General features: G+C 43.1%; 1 protein-coding gene across 2 annotated transcripts in view; it reads left to right on the top strand.

The window, feature by feature from the left end:
• The first annotated feature begins 4,474 nt into the window (after positions 1-4,474).
• The window catches only part of MAP3K21 (mitogen-activated protein kinase kinase kinase 21), a 57,900-nt gene continuing 47,517 nt past the window's right edge, over positions 4,475-14,857 (top strand). Inside the window, exon 1 of one of the 2 annotated variants that reach the window (XM_024254260.3) lies at positions 4,475-5,588. In XM_024254260.3, the coding sequence (XP_024110028.2) occupies positions 4,772-5,588 (817 nt within the window). In that variant the 5' untranslated portion in view covers positions 4,475-4,771. The remainder of the gene's footprint in view (positions 5,589-14,857) is intronic. The other variant, XM_054561343.2, reaches the window with a different exon arrangement.

The raw sequence follows: 14,857 nt of genomic DNA, 5'->3' as shown, positions 1-14,857 counted from the left end.
ATGAAAGTCCCCCAAATTCTAAAATCGTCAGATGCTCAAGTCCCATATGTAAACTGGTATAGTATTTTCATATAACCTATGCACATCCTCCTGTATACAGGCTTGCTTCAAATTATCGTGGTTTGCAGATACTGCATTTTTTACAAATTGAAGGTGTGTGGCAACACTCCAAGAGCAAGTCTCTTGGTGCCATCTTTTCCAGCAGCATTTGCTCACTTTGTGTCTCTGTATCACATTTGGCAATTATCACAATATTTCAAACTATTTCATTACTATGATATGTGTTATGGTGATCTGTGATCAGTGATCTTTGATGTTACTAATTGTCATTGTTTTGGAGCACCACAAACCACACCTATATCAGACAGTGGACTTAATAAATGTGATAAATGGCTGGCTCCACTGACTGGCTATTCCCTGTCCCCTTCCCTTCTCCTCAGGCCTCCCTATTCTGAGACAGGGCAATATTGAAATTAGGCCAATTAATAACTCTACAATGACCTCTAAGTGTTCAAGTGAAAGGAAAAGTCATACCTATCTCACTTTAAAGCAAAAGCTAGAAATGATTAAGCTTAGTGAGGAAGGCATGTGAAAAGCCAAGATAGGCTGAAAGCTAAGCTTCTTGCACCAGTTACCCAAGTCATGAATGCAAAAGTTCTTGAAGGAAATTAAAAGTGCTACTCCAATAAACACATGAATGATAAGAAAGACAAACAAGCTTATTGCTGATATGAAGAAAATTTTAGCAGTCTGGATAGAAGATCAAGCCAGCTACAACATTCCCTTAAGCTAAAGCCTAATCCAAAGCAAGGCCTTAACTCTCTTCAATTCTAGAAAGGCTGAGAGAGGTGAGAGAGTTGGAAAGCTAGTAGAGGTTGGCTTATGAAGTTTAAGGAAAGAAGTCATCTCAACGTAAAAGTGCACGGCGAAGCAGCAAGTGCACTAGTTATCCAGAACATCTAGCTAAGATAATTGATGAAGGTGGATACACTAAACAATAGATTTTCAATGTAGACCAAACAGTCTTCTATTGGAAGAAGATGCCATGTAGGACTTTCATAACTAGAGAGGAGAAGTCCAGACCTGGCTTTAAAGGACAGGCTGACTCTCTTGTTAAGGACTAATGCAGCCAGTAACTAAGTTGAAACCAATGCTCATTTACTGTTCTGAAAACCCTAGGGCCCTTAAGAATTATGCTAAATCTACTCTGCTTGTGCCATATCAATGGCACAACAAAGCCTGGATGACAGCACATCTGTTTACAGGATGGTTTACTGAAAAATTTTTTTTTTTTTTTGAGACGGAGTCTTGCTCTGTTGCCCATGCTGGAGTGCACTGGCATGATCTCGGCTCACTGCAACCTCCACCTCCCGGGTTCAGGCGATTCTCCTGACTCAGCCTACAGAGTAGCTGGGATTACAGGTGTGCCCCACCACACCTGGCCAATTTTTGTATTTTTAGTAGCGATTGTTGGCCAGGCTGGTCTCAAACTCCTGACCTCAGGTGATCTGCCCACCTCGGCCTCCCAAAGTGCTGGGATTACACATGTGAGCCACCATGCCCGGCCAGTTTATTGAATATTTTAAGCCCACTGTTAAGACCTATTGTTCAGAAAAAAATGATTCTTTTCAAAATATTACTACCCATTGACAATGCATCCGGTCACCCAAGAGCTCTGATAGAGATGTACAAGGAGATGAATGTTGTTTCCATGCCTGCTAACACAACACCCGTTCGGTAACCCATGGATTACAAAGTCACTTTGACTTTTAAGTCTTATTATTTAAGAAATACATTTTGTAAGGCCATAGGTGCCAAAGATAGCACTTCCTCTGCTATGAGATATGGGCAAAGTAAATAGGATTCACCATTCTAGATGCTATTAAAAACACTCATAATTCATGGGAGGAGATCAAAATATCAACATTAACAGGAGTTTAGAAGAAGTTGATTCTAACCCTTGTGAATGACTGAGAAGTTCACAACTTCAGTGGAGAAAGGAACTACAGATGTGGTGAAAATAGCAAGAGAACTGGAATTAGAAGTGGAGACTGAAGCCAGGCACCATGGCTCACACCTGTAATCCCAGCACTTTGGGAGGCCAAGGCAGGCAGATCACGAGGTCAGGAGATCGAGACCATCCTGGCTAACATGGTGAAACTCTGTCTCTACTAAAAATACAAAAAAAAAAAAAAAAAAAAATTAGCTGTGCGTGGTGGTGGGCGCCTGTAGTCCCAGCTACTCGGGAGGCTGAGGCAGGAGAATGCTGTGAACCCAGGAGGCAGAGCTTGCAGTGAGCTGAGAAGTGGAGACTGAAAATGTGACTGAATTGCTACAATCTCATGATCAAACTTGAACAGATGAGGAGTGGAGTTGCTTCTTATGGAGAGGCAAAAAAAGTAGTTTCTTGAGATGGAATCTACTCCCAGAGGAGATGCTATGAACATTTTGAAATGACAAAAAGGATTTTGAATATCACAAACTCGGTTGGTAAAATAGCAGCAGGGTTTGAGAAGGATCACTCCAATTTTGAAAGTAATTCTATTGTTAAAATGGTATCAAACAGCTTCCCATGCTACAGAGAAGTCTTTTGTGAAAGGTAAAGTCAATCCATGTGACAAACTTCATAGTTGCCTTAAGAATTTGCCATAGCCACTCCAACTTTTAACAACCACTGCCTTGATCAGTCAGCAGCTATCAACATAGAGGCAAGACCTCTGCCAGCTAAAAGATTATTACTTGCTGAAGGTTCAGATGATCATTAGCACATTTTACCTATAAAGTACTTAAAATTAAGGTATAAACATTCTTTAGACACAATGCTATTGCACACTTTATACACTACAGTATACTGGAAACATAACTTTATATATATGCACTGGGAAATCAAAAAATTCATGTCACTTGCTTTATTGCAGTGATCTGGAACCATGCTTGCAATATCTCCAAAGTATGCCCATACTTTAAATAGTTAGATTACTTATAATACCTAATATAATGTAAATGCTCTGTAAATAGTTGTTATGCTGTATTTTATTTGTATTATTTGTATTGTATTGTTATTTTTTGGGTTTTTAAAAAACATTTTTGACCAGCTGTTGGTTGATTCTGTGGATGCAGAAGACCCACTGTAAAACTATTAACTCATTTAGTCTTCCAAAAAACCCTGTAAAGTAGGTACTATTTATTATATTCCCATTTTATAGACGAGAAAACTGAGTCATAGAGAAATAAAGAAACTTGCTCAAGGTCACACAGCCAATAAATAGTTTGATCTGAGAGACAAAGAAAACTGAAAAGGCAATACATTTCTCTTTATGTAACTCAGAATGTTACTGTATGTCCTATCCTCATAATATCTAAAATTGTCCCTCCTGTTATTGGAAGTACAGGATCCACACGTTAGGAGATTCTGGCCTACTACAGGATAATCTAATATTTTAGAATTTTAATAATTAAACTCTTCTATCTTTTTAGCCTCATCACCTGCCACAGTAACCTGTCAACGTCTGGCACCCAGCCTTTGCCAATGCTTCCTAAACCCAAACCTGTGGGTTTCCAGGGAGACTGGGGCATTTTCCATCTGAGCAGACAGTAAAAATAAGCAAGGGATTTACCATCATGGAGCTTCTGGGACTACACTGACCACGGGTCACTCTGCGCTGCGATCTGTAACCTAGTCAGTTCTGAGATGCACGGTGGCTCAAACGCACTTAGCATGGTGACTTGCCACTCGCACTGGCCCAGGTCTGGCACCGTGCTACAATTTCTTCTGTAGCCCGTTCTGAGATTCTCTGTCACTCTCCCAGAACTGCAACTCTCTCTTTCCCCGCCACACCCTAAAGCCCCACATCTTCTCAACGCTCTCCCACCGCTTCTTGGAGAAGCGTCCCCTCCCTCAGTCTTACCTTTGGCTTAATTTAAACTCTCCCGAAAATTTATAGCGGATGACGGCCGATCTCGCCTCCCAGACCATGTGGGCGCGGCTCACCATTGCTCCGGAGCACCTGCGGCGGGGGCGGGGTGGGACCAGCCAGGCGGCCCCAGGGGGCGGGACCGGCCCAAGGTGGTGGGGGACGGGCCCAAGCGCCAGGGGCGGGACGAGGCTCTGGGGACTGGCACAGAAAAGGGAAGTGAACCTGGCGAGGGCGGGGCGGACTGGTGCAGTTGGTGGGGAAGGGTGGGGCGAACCTAGGAAGGCGGGCCCATAGGGCGGGCGCAGACTGGGCGCCCGGGACGGGTCAAGGAGGGCGGAAAGAACCTAGAGAGGGCGGGGAGGCTGGGGGAGGGGCGGGAAGGCCCTGGGGACAGGCCTAGGGGGCGGGCCCGGGGGGGTGGGGGGGCGGGCCCGGGGGGGTGGGGGGGCGGGCCCGGGGGGGTGGGGGGGCGGGCCCGGGGGGGTGGGGGGGCGGTGCGGAATGGAGCCGGAGGGGGCGGGGCGGCCCTGGCTCGGCTAGGGTAGGGTGGGGCGTCCCAGGCTCGGGCTAAGGAGCGCGCGGCGGGCGGGCCGCAGGGCCTGGGCACGACCATGGTGGGACATCGCCCGCGGCTGCGGGGACCGCTGCGGCAGCAGAGGCGGCTGGGCAGGAACGCGGGCCGAGGCTGGGCCCTTCGGGCAGCTAGCCCGTGATCTCTGCCGTCACCGATCGCGATTCCTCCCCCGTTGCCTTCCCCCGGCACCGACGGCCACCCCGCCGGACGATGCGCGCCCGCGGCCGCCCGGGAGGCTGAGCCCAGCCTCCCGCTCCGCCTTCCCCGCACAGTTGCCCCCATGGCTTTGCCGGGCGCCGCGGGCGCGGCCGACACCCCGGTGTCCTCGGCCGGGGGAGCCCCCGGCGGCTCAGCGTCCTCGTCGTCCACCTCCTCGGGCGGCTCGGCCTCGGTGGGCGCGGGGCTGTGGGCCGCGCTCTACGACTACGAGGCTCGCGGCGAGGACGAGCTGAGCCTGCGGCGCGGCCAGCTGGTGGAGGTGCTGTCGCAGGACGCCGCCGTGTCGGGCGACGAGGGCTGGTGGGCAGGCCAGGTGCAGCGGCGCCTCGGCATCTTCCCCGCCAACTACGTAGCTCCCTGCCGCCCGGCCGCCAGCCCCGCGCAGCCGCCCGCGCCGCCGCCCCCGCGGCCCAGCTCCCCGGTACACGTCGCCTTCGAGCGGCTGGAGCTGAAGGAGCTCATCGGCGCGGGGGGTTTCGGGCAGGTGTACCGCGCCACCTGGCAGGGCCAGGAGGTGGCCGTGAAGGCGGCGCGCCAGGACCCGGAGCAGGACGCGGCGGCGGCGGCCGAGAGCGTGCGGCGCGAGGCTCGGCTCTTCGCCATGCTGCGGCACCCCAACATCATCGAGCTGCGCGGCGTGTGCCTGCAGCAACCGCACCTCTGCCTGGTGCTGGAGTTCGCCCGCGGCGGAGCGCTCAACCGCGCGCTGGCCGCTGCCAACACCGCCCCGGACCCGCGCGCGCCCGGTCCCCGCCGCGCGCGCCGCATCCCTCCGCACGTGTTGGTCAACTGGGCCGTGCAGATAGCGCGGGGCATGCTCTACCTGCATGAGGAGGCCTTCGTGCCCATCCTGCACCGGGACCTCAAGTCCAGCAACAGTAAGTGGGGCCAGAGGGAGGTGGGGCAAGACTACCTCCGTGCCAGCCCAGGCGGGCTCCACAGGACATAGTACCAGATGGAAAGAGGCGGGAGTCAGCTTTAGGGCGCCAGCAGCAACTTATGCCCAGGCCTTCAGGGCTCGGAAGTCCAGCTAGTCCTTGGTTACTTGCTTTGGGGCTGGTGACACGCTTAACCTTGACTTGCCTTTGGGTGCTTTTTAAAAAAGCTCAGACCAGGCTTGCTTGTAGAGGAAACATTTGTAAAATACCTGGATCTCTTAGAAACCTCAGAGGGCAGTCTGGCCTTTCAATATCAGAGGTGATTCATCTGGGTAGGACTTTGCAAACCGAGGCCTTCTGCAGATTATATGGAACCCATGACCGTCCTCACCCAGTGGTCTTCATCAAAGTCCCCTCGGGGACGTCAACTTTACAAGTGCTGTATTGAGGTTGCTGTTTGCCTATTCAAAATACGACTTTATGTCTCTTACCTTTTCCAAAGACTTTTTTCATTCAAATGTCTCTCTATGGGCCAGGCGCGGTAGCTCATACCTGTGATCCCAGCACTTTGGGAGGCCGAGGCGGGCGGATCACCTGAGGGTAGAAGTTTGAGACCAGCCTGGCCAACATGGCGAAACCCTGTCTCTACTAAAAATACAAAAATTAGCCCGGCATAGTGGCAGGCGCCTGTAATCCCAGCTACTCGGGAGGCTGAGGCATGAGAATCACTTGAACCCAGGAGGCGGAAGTTGCAGTGAGCCAAGATCGCGCCACTGCACTCCAGCCTAGGAGATAGAGTGAGACTCTGTCTCCAAAAAAAAAAAAAAAAAAAGTGTCTCTACGTGAAATATGATTTTATTATTGGTTCAATAGCTTCTTTTCTCCAGACAAGAGGCACTGGTGTGCACCGTAATGCACTTCTGGGTTAATAACAAGTGCATTGTCCTTGCACAGGTACTTGAAACCTTGAAGACCTGGCCAGTGTCATTGACTTTGTTTATAAATCAGGGTGGATTTTCCAGATGTCAATAAAGAACTGACAAATGATTTAAATGCAAATCCTATGAAACTTTGCTGTATAAAAGAGCCTATAGAATTGCTGTTTGATGTTGGTTCTTTAATATTGAAGATCGCTTCATATTCTTAGAATGAGATGAAATTCCAGGGAAGGTTAAAGGATGCAGCCAGAACTGGCATTGGCCTACAACAGCTAGAGGTCTTTCAATCCTGTGAAACCTGCTGGGACAGGAGCTAGCTCAAGTGAAAACATTGTCCCTAAAGAAGACTGACAAGAAGAAATTTACTTGAAAATTACTAATGTAGCATTTTCACTGGGAATTGTAAATAATTGGAATGTTGTAGCTAAGCATAAGCATTAGGTTTTATTTCATGATCCTGCTTCCCCCCAAGTCTCTCTATAATTTAGATTGCATCTGCTTAGGCGATGAGAGCAAAGTCTAACAAAATATGTTAGTGGTAATGGTGTATTCTTAGTACTTTGACAGACCACATGAAAGACTATAGCATTGCTTGCTTTTGAACTGTGTTACAGTAAAAACAGAGTGCAATTTCCTAAAATATACTTTTCTTTCGATAATATATATATTTTTTTCAATAAAAGAAACGTCTGACCAGGTGCTGCCATAGAATGGGTGACTTGTCCATGTGTTCCATAAGCCCTATTTCCAGTGGTGTCCTGAAAGCCTGTGTCTATTAGGAGTTGTCTGCAGAACCAGGTATTTTAAGGACATCAACAGCACCATTCATTCTTTCCCTTGCCTCTTGGCAGTTGCAGCAACTCTGTGACAACACAGAACCCAACATTCTGCAAATGTATCCAAATCATCAACACAAGCAAACACTTGGGTTGTACTGGTCCTTAGGCTAAAAAGTTAAAGGGCCTATAGCTATTAGTTTTACACTGTACTTAGTTTTGTTTGGTTGCAATACTTTTCAAAGTTCATACAACACAAGGTAGAGAATGTTTGCTAGTGTTTTTAAAGCATGTTTTAAAGGATGTTTATCCATTCCTATGGGTTAATCCATAGGATTTATGGATCAATCAACAATCCATAGCAATTATTGTAAATAGTAAATTTTTATAAAGTTTTATAAACTTTTATAAAATATAAATGTTTAAAGAACTCCTATTATTATTAAATGGTAAAAAGAAATAACACGACCCTGGAATAATAACTATGGCCGAACAGTTTTTACTGATACCAGAAAAACTTGTATAGTGGGGTATAGACTACTGTGTATTCAGTAGATATTACATAATTTGATGGTGATTACATGCTGCTACTTAGTTTTTGAAAGACTTTTCAGTCTCAGAATAAATTGCCAAACTTCCCGGAGTATTTTAATTTCTATAATTGTCAGGCAGGATTCCCTTTGCTTTAAATTGTTGCACTCTTATAAAAGACTTAATTAGCTAGTCACTAGCCTGACAAAGTATTTGTTACAATATGACCATTGTCATAGTTATTTAATTACTATAAAGTGAAAAGTTTGACTAGGGTCTAGAATGTGCAAACCATGGTGCCTCACACATGGTCTTTATTCTGAATGTCTGATTTTATTTGTTCAATGAATAAATGCAGATTTGAAATTCTCTGCTGATATATGAAGCTATAACTTCTTGTTTAGACTTTTGAGTATAACAGATACTGTATTGCAGTATGTTTTGTTTGATTTTATTGGATATTTGCTAATGGTGGTAGTGAGTTAGTGATAATGTAAACAAGGTTTTAAAAATCAATATTGAATTTTATTTTCACTCCGAAGTGTACTCATGTACCAAAGAGCTAATAGAAGACTACTTGGAGCCATTTCAGTGGAAATTACTGTTTTAAACAAACATTTAAATTTGTCTAGAGAATATGTTACTCTTGACAGATTTTCTTTTATCTTTTCTAGTAGATCTTCTTAAGTTTTATCATATCTTGTGATGGAATGTCTATGTCTAGATAATAGCTGATATGTTGTGAATGATATAAACAACTTTGTCCCTTTTCTAACAGGTAGCAACAGGTTGAAAGTTGTGCCAAGTTAGCAAGCTTTAAGCAACATTTATGTTTTAAATAAATACTAGGCCCTGTAACTCCCTCCTGGATGCAAAATAAGTAGAAAATACTTTATATAAGTCTACCTATAGGCACCCCCCAGAGAACAATACAAGGCAACTTTGAGTTACTGTGAAAATCGCCAGTGTTATACACATTTACAGAAGAGAGAAACATTGTGGAGAGCTGGAACTCATTTAACACTTTTGGAATGCCCACCTTGTGCCAGTCACTTCTGGGCCTCAGGGACATTGGCAAGCCAGACATCAATGACAACAAATCTGCCATCATAGAGCTTAGTCTAACAGGGAAGATAGATGGCAGTCACATAATAACAAATAGATTAGTAAGTGCCGTCAAGAAAATTAAGCATGGTAACGGGTGGAGCGTGGTAGAGTGGAGGATGGGGGTGCTGTTTCACACAGGGGCTCTCCAGGGAAGGCACTCTGAGGAAGGGCCACGAATTCGTCAAGCAAAGACCCAGGCAAAGGAAAGAGGAAGCAAAAATGAGCCTTCCATGTTGGAGGCCTGAGGAGAAGGCTGGTGAGGAGACACATGCATGGGGCAGGCCTGGCAGGCCTCCGTCTGCTGTGCACATGGAGGTTTCACTTGGAGTGATGGCACTGGCTTCTGTGAAGAACGGACTGCAGTGGGCTCAAGTGATGGCTTTCAAGGTTGTCTCTATGAGAGGAGGCACCGACTCTGCCCAGAGCAGTAGCAATGGAGGTATTTTGCAGGGAGGTTACCAGGGGGCAGTGAAGATAAAATACTGCAATATAAGAATTACTCAGGATGGTTTGAAATGTTAGAATTTCGTTGAAGAGTTTTATTTATCAAATTGCAGAAGTGCAGGATTGAAATAAGATTATGTGGCATCATTTATGGTTTCCTTTTTCTTTTTGTGATATTGCTTATCGTGTTCTATTTTTTTTTCTTAAGAGGAAATAAACTTTCCATGGGGAACTGAGCCACAAATTATGGTAGCTACTTACTTTTATACTTTTTATGTTAGTGATTAAGCATTTATTATCTCAATTTTTTTTAGTCTTTTAGGAATAATTATTATCGATCTACAGTATTATTTACAACTACAACTACATCTACAATAGTTGTATTTATTATGAAATGCCATTTGGAGCTCTTACTATGACAAACTGCAAAAGGAATATAAATTTTGTTTTAGCTTTTTTCATTAGTATTGTGTAAATAAAAGAACTATCTGAGAAAATTATGGAAAATGTAATCTCCAAATAAGATGTTTAAATAGCTCATCAGAGTGATTTGGGAAAGCTACTAATTTCACTATTATCAGTTATAAGACATAAGTCCCCTTCTCTCTTCTGTTCTTATACTCAGGACACGTAGCTTAATGCTATAGCTGCTTCCTGTTCCAGGAGGCACCGAGAAGTCAGTCCAGATGTCCCAATGGTAACTGAGATCTACATCTGCTTTTGAAACAAAGTTAGTGAAAGGTTAGACTTTTAGAAGAATAGCAATCACAGAAGAGTCACCACATCTTCCCCCATCATTTTCATGCTTGCGTATGAAAAAGTAAGTAGCTGGCCAGGTGTAGTGGCTCATACCTATCTATCATCCTGGCACTTTGGGAGGCCAAGGTGGGAGGATCGCTTGAGCCCAGGAGTTTGAGACCAGCTTGGGGAACATGGTGAGACTCTGGACTACAAATATTAAAATTAAAAAAAAAAATAGGCAATGTCTTATTTTTTTGTAGTTGTGAAGGGTGTAGCTAGTTAGTTCTGAATTATGCAAAGTATCCATATTTGATCAGTTTTGTAATCATTATCAAGTATATCAAAGCAGGGTAAAGGAGACAGAGGAAAGTATTTATCTGCTCTACCCATTTAAGAAGGTCATTTGTAAGCCCTGCTTTCTGACACTAGCATTTAAGTGCTAAACCTATCAGAATAGTGCAGCTAAGGGAAAGAGCATTGGCTTTTTTTTTGTTTGTTTCTTTGTTTTGAGACAGAGTCTCACTCTGTCGTCCAGGCTGGAGTGCAGTAGCAGGATCTCGGCTCACTGCAAGCTCCACCTCCCGGTTTCACGCCATTCTCCTGCCTCAGCCTCCCGAGTAGCTGGGACTACAGGCGCCCGCCACCATGCCCAGCTAATTTTTTTTGTATTTTTAGTAGAGATGGGGTTTCACTGTGTTAGACAGGATGGTCTCGATCTCTTGACCTTGTGATCCGCCCGCCTCGGCCTCCCAAAGTACTGGGATTACAGGCGTGAGCCACCCTGTCCAGCCTTTTTTTTTTTTTTTTTTTTTTTTGTAATACAAGGTCTTGCTGTGTAGCCCAGGCTGGTCTCAAACTCCTGGACTCAAGCCATCATCCTTCTTCCTCAGCCTTCCAAAGTGCTGGGATTACATGTAAGAGCCAACACCTCTGGCTCTATCTAGCATTGCCTTTAAAGTCAGATGTGGATTTGAATATCAGTGTCCTCATTTACTAGCTGTGTGACCTTGAGCAAGTTATATAACTTCATTGAGACTGATTGTCTTGATTTCTGATACTGTATTTGTTTCTTGGGAGATTTGTCAGAAGTCCTGTAGGGAAAATCTGTTTAATGTTTCTTAACCCATTAAAGCCAATTAGGTAAATACTGGCATAAAAACATATGGCGTTTTCAGGGAACAATGAGTAGTTAGGTGTAACTAGAATGAAAAGTGGAGAAAGGGTTTTTTTGGGGGGGGAAGGAAACAGGCATTTAGCATGTGGTCAGGCAGTGAGTGCCATGGATGCCATGCTAAGATGTGTGGACTATTTAAGAGGCGAGGGAGAGCCATTGATGGTTATTGAGGAGTAGTGTAGTATGATCTGCTGCAAGAAAACACATCTACAGAGAGACAAACATAAGCTTGGGGTCATTGCTTTATGACTGTACTATCATAGATTGTCAGAATGGCAATAATAAAAACTAAAATAATTTACTTAGACATTGGTTTGACCACATTGTTTATCATTTACAATCTAAGCCTAGTTTTTAGCATCACAATTTGTTTACTGAATTAATTTAGACCACATTTTCTCTCTGATTTCTTTCTTTCTTTCTTTCCTTTTTATTATACTCTAAGTTCTAGGGTACATGTGCACAACGTGCACGTTTGTTACATTTCTAACTACCTCCAAAATTAGAAAATATTCTCTAGCTTTACCATGTCAGGCTGATGATCTTAACTCCAGATGTTAATGACTGTCCCCAAACCCTCTGAGGCTCCCCAAACCCTCTGAGGTAATCCAGGGCTTCCAAAAAGTAGAAGCACCCCAATGAAGGAATTTTAATGGGCAGCAGGTTTTGTGGGGGACCTGGGAGAGCTGTTGGCTTTATTTTGGAGCCTGAAACTTAAATTTGTACAGTTGACCCCTAGGCAGTGTGAATTTAGTTTTTAAAATTCATCTTCTCCAAATATTGCTTCATGTTGGGTGCTTTTAACTAAATAATAGTATTAATAATTGCAAAAACCACAATTACTTGTACACAAACCTAATAGTAACAAGATGTTTTTAACATTTATTTAGGGCATATTAGATGCTGAGCACTACTCACAATTTATCCTCATTTATTTGTCACTACAACCTTTTGAGGTGGCACTCTAATTATCCCCAATTTACAGGTAAAAAAAAAAAACTGAACTCAATGATTAATTGACTTGATCAAAGTCATTCAACCCATCAGAGGGGAGTGCTAAGAATTAAATCTGAGACCTCTGATCCTGGAACTTGTGTTTTATTGTCTCCGTATATTGCCTGAATTAACAGCTCTCAAATATTTGCTTTCAGGACTCCCAAAGAGCTTTGATTTATAGCAATTGATATTTATCATATTAGAAATTTAAAATGATACATTTTAAAAATGTTTAATAATATGAATATAACAATAGACCCTATTACATCTTAACATAGCATTTGTAATGGGAAAACCCCCATATTTTCCAAAACAAATTTAATGAGGATGGTGGCATTTCTTTGCACTTGTGTAGTTCACTTTAATGCCAGACTTTGAGAGAAGACAGATGGATGTTCATATCTGCTTCTGCATTCACACTGTCGCCATCTTAGGGAACCCCGGGGATCCCTAGACCACACTTTGAGAACCTCTAGGCTAAATGATTAGTTCTGTTGATCCAGAATGACACTCTTTAGCAGTAGTTCCCACACCTATTGTGGCGTCAGAATCTCCCTGAGAACTTTTTAAAAATAACATGTTCTGCCTCATTTTTGGATATTCTGCTTCAGTGAACCTTAGGAATAAGCAATGCGTTTTTTCCCTAATATTTTATATGGAAAATCTTGGAATATATAGAACTGAAATAGTTTTAAGTGAAAATTAAAATTTTACTTAAGGCTGGGTACGGTGACTCACACCCGTAATTCCAGTACTTTGGGAGGCTGAGGTGGGTGGATCACTTGAGGTCAGGGGTTCAAGATCAGCCTGGCCAACATGGTGAAACCCTGTCTCTACTAAAAATACAGAAATTAGCCGGATGTGTTGGTGGGTGCCTGTAATCTCAGCTACTTCGGAGGCTGAGGCAGGAGAATTGCTTGAACCAAGGAGGTGGAGGTTGTAGTGAGCTGAAATCGTGCCACTGCCCTCCAGCCTGGGTAACAGAGCCAGATGCTGTCAAATAAATAAATAAATAAATAAATAAATAAAATAAATGCCTTAAAATTATTCACTTACAAAAATTATTTCACTTATAATCCCACTGCCTAGATTCTACCATTAACATTTCACTAATTTGCCTTAACATAGATTTCACCCGTATGCATTCATTAATCTATCTTACTTTATGATGAAACAATAATTTTTCTTTGAAGATTCCAGATGATTCAGCAAATATAGATATAGAGCAAAGTATGAAAGCTACAGTTCTGAGGACCAGATTTATGGATTCCTTCTTACATATTATCTGGGTTGATATAGAAATTCTTCCATGGCTACAGACTATATCCAAATCAAGTAACTGTCTGCTGATAAATGTATGGTAAGTTATAGCAGGAGCCAGGTGACGTATGCCTGATGTATTCTGGTGTATGACTCTGGGAAAAGGAACATCTCAGAGCATTTGTTCCTTTCACATTGGAGGACAAATGGTGTTATTTGTGGTAGTAGGTTTGAGCTCTGTCTGACTTCACTAGCTTTCTGAATAGGGTGACGTGAGGATTAAGTGAGATAGTGTATGTCTGATGTCGACAAATTTCTCCTGTATAGGGCCAGATAGTAAATCTTTTTGGTTTTGCAGCCCATATGGTCTCTGTTTGCAGCTATGTAATTCTGCTGTTGTAGCCAAAAAATCCTTGACAATATGTAAACAAATGAATGTGGCAGTGTTCCAATAAAACTTTATTTTCAAAAGAGGCATTGTGCTGGATTTAGCCTGTGGGCTCTAGTTTGCCAGTTCCTCATATATGTCAAAGAATTTAGTAAACTGTAAAACAAAATTTAAATGCAAGCTGTTGACTATATTCATTTTAATATTTTACTTAGAAACACTTCAAAGTGTTTTACATTTAAAATATTTGTGCTTTAAATATTTCCTAATGTTGTGTATGTGTGAACTCATTGATACCTAAACATTTTCTAAAACTCTTTACAGCCTAATAACATTATTATTTTTATTCTTTCTGCAAAATCAGGTGTCACTTAATCAGGTATTTGTTCATCTCGGTTGGAGGTGAGGGTCTTTTTAATTTGGCTAACTTGGGTGATTCCAGGCAGCCTGCAGTATGAGGAAACAGTTCTGAGCCTTGTTCCCTGCAGGTGCGCTGAGATCTGTACACTTTGGCAGGCCTGCTTGTGACTTGGGTTGATAAGTTGGGTCAAGGTGGGGGCATAAAATATTAAATTGCTCTTGTAACTCTTTCACTACCATGGTTCGTTACTATTTTGTGCATTTTTTTAAGCTATTGGAAAAAGAGCAAATCACATTCCATTTTTGGAAGTATCTTGATGGCATATGGGATGTTTGAATTATTACTTCTGAAGATTTGGCTTCACATGATTTTAAGTGGTTTATTTTGTTTCAGATTTTCTGCAAATAATGCATCTGGTTGTATTAAATATGTTCTTACTAATATATTAATGTAGAATATTATGAAAGATTTCTGCCTCAGTATGCTTTATTATGTACCTTGACTATTAAAATACTAACATGACAGAAATTTAGAGCTAGACTTTACATACAAT

Source organism: Pongo abelii, chromosome 1, assembly GCF_028885655.2.
Source record: "Pongo abelii isolate AG06213 chromosome 1, NHGRI_mPonAbe1-v2.0_pri, whole genome shotgun sequence".
NCBI classification, from domain to species: Eukaryota; Metazoa; Chordata; class Mammalia; order Primates; family Hominidae; genus Pongo; species Pongo abelii.
The sequence above is the reverse complement of the archived record's forward strand: the minus strand, read 5'-3'. Positions and strand labels throughout refer to the sequence as shown.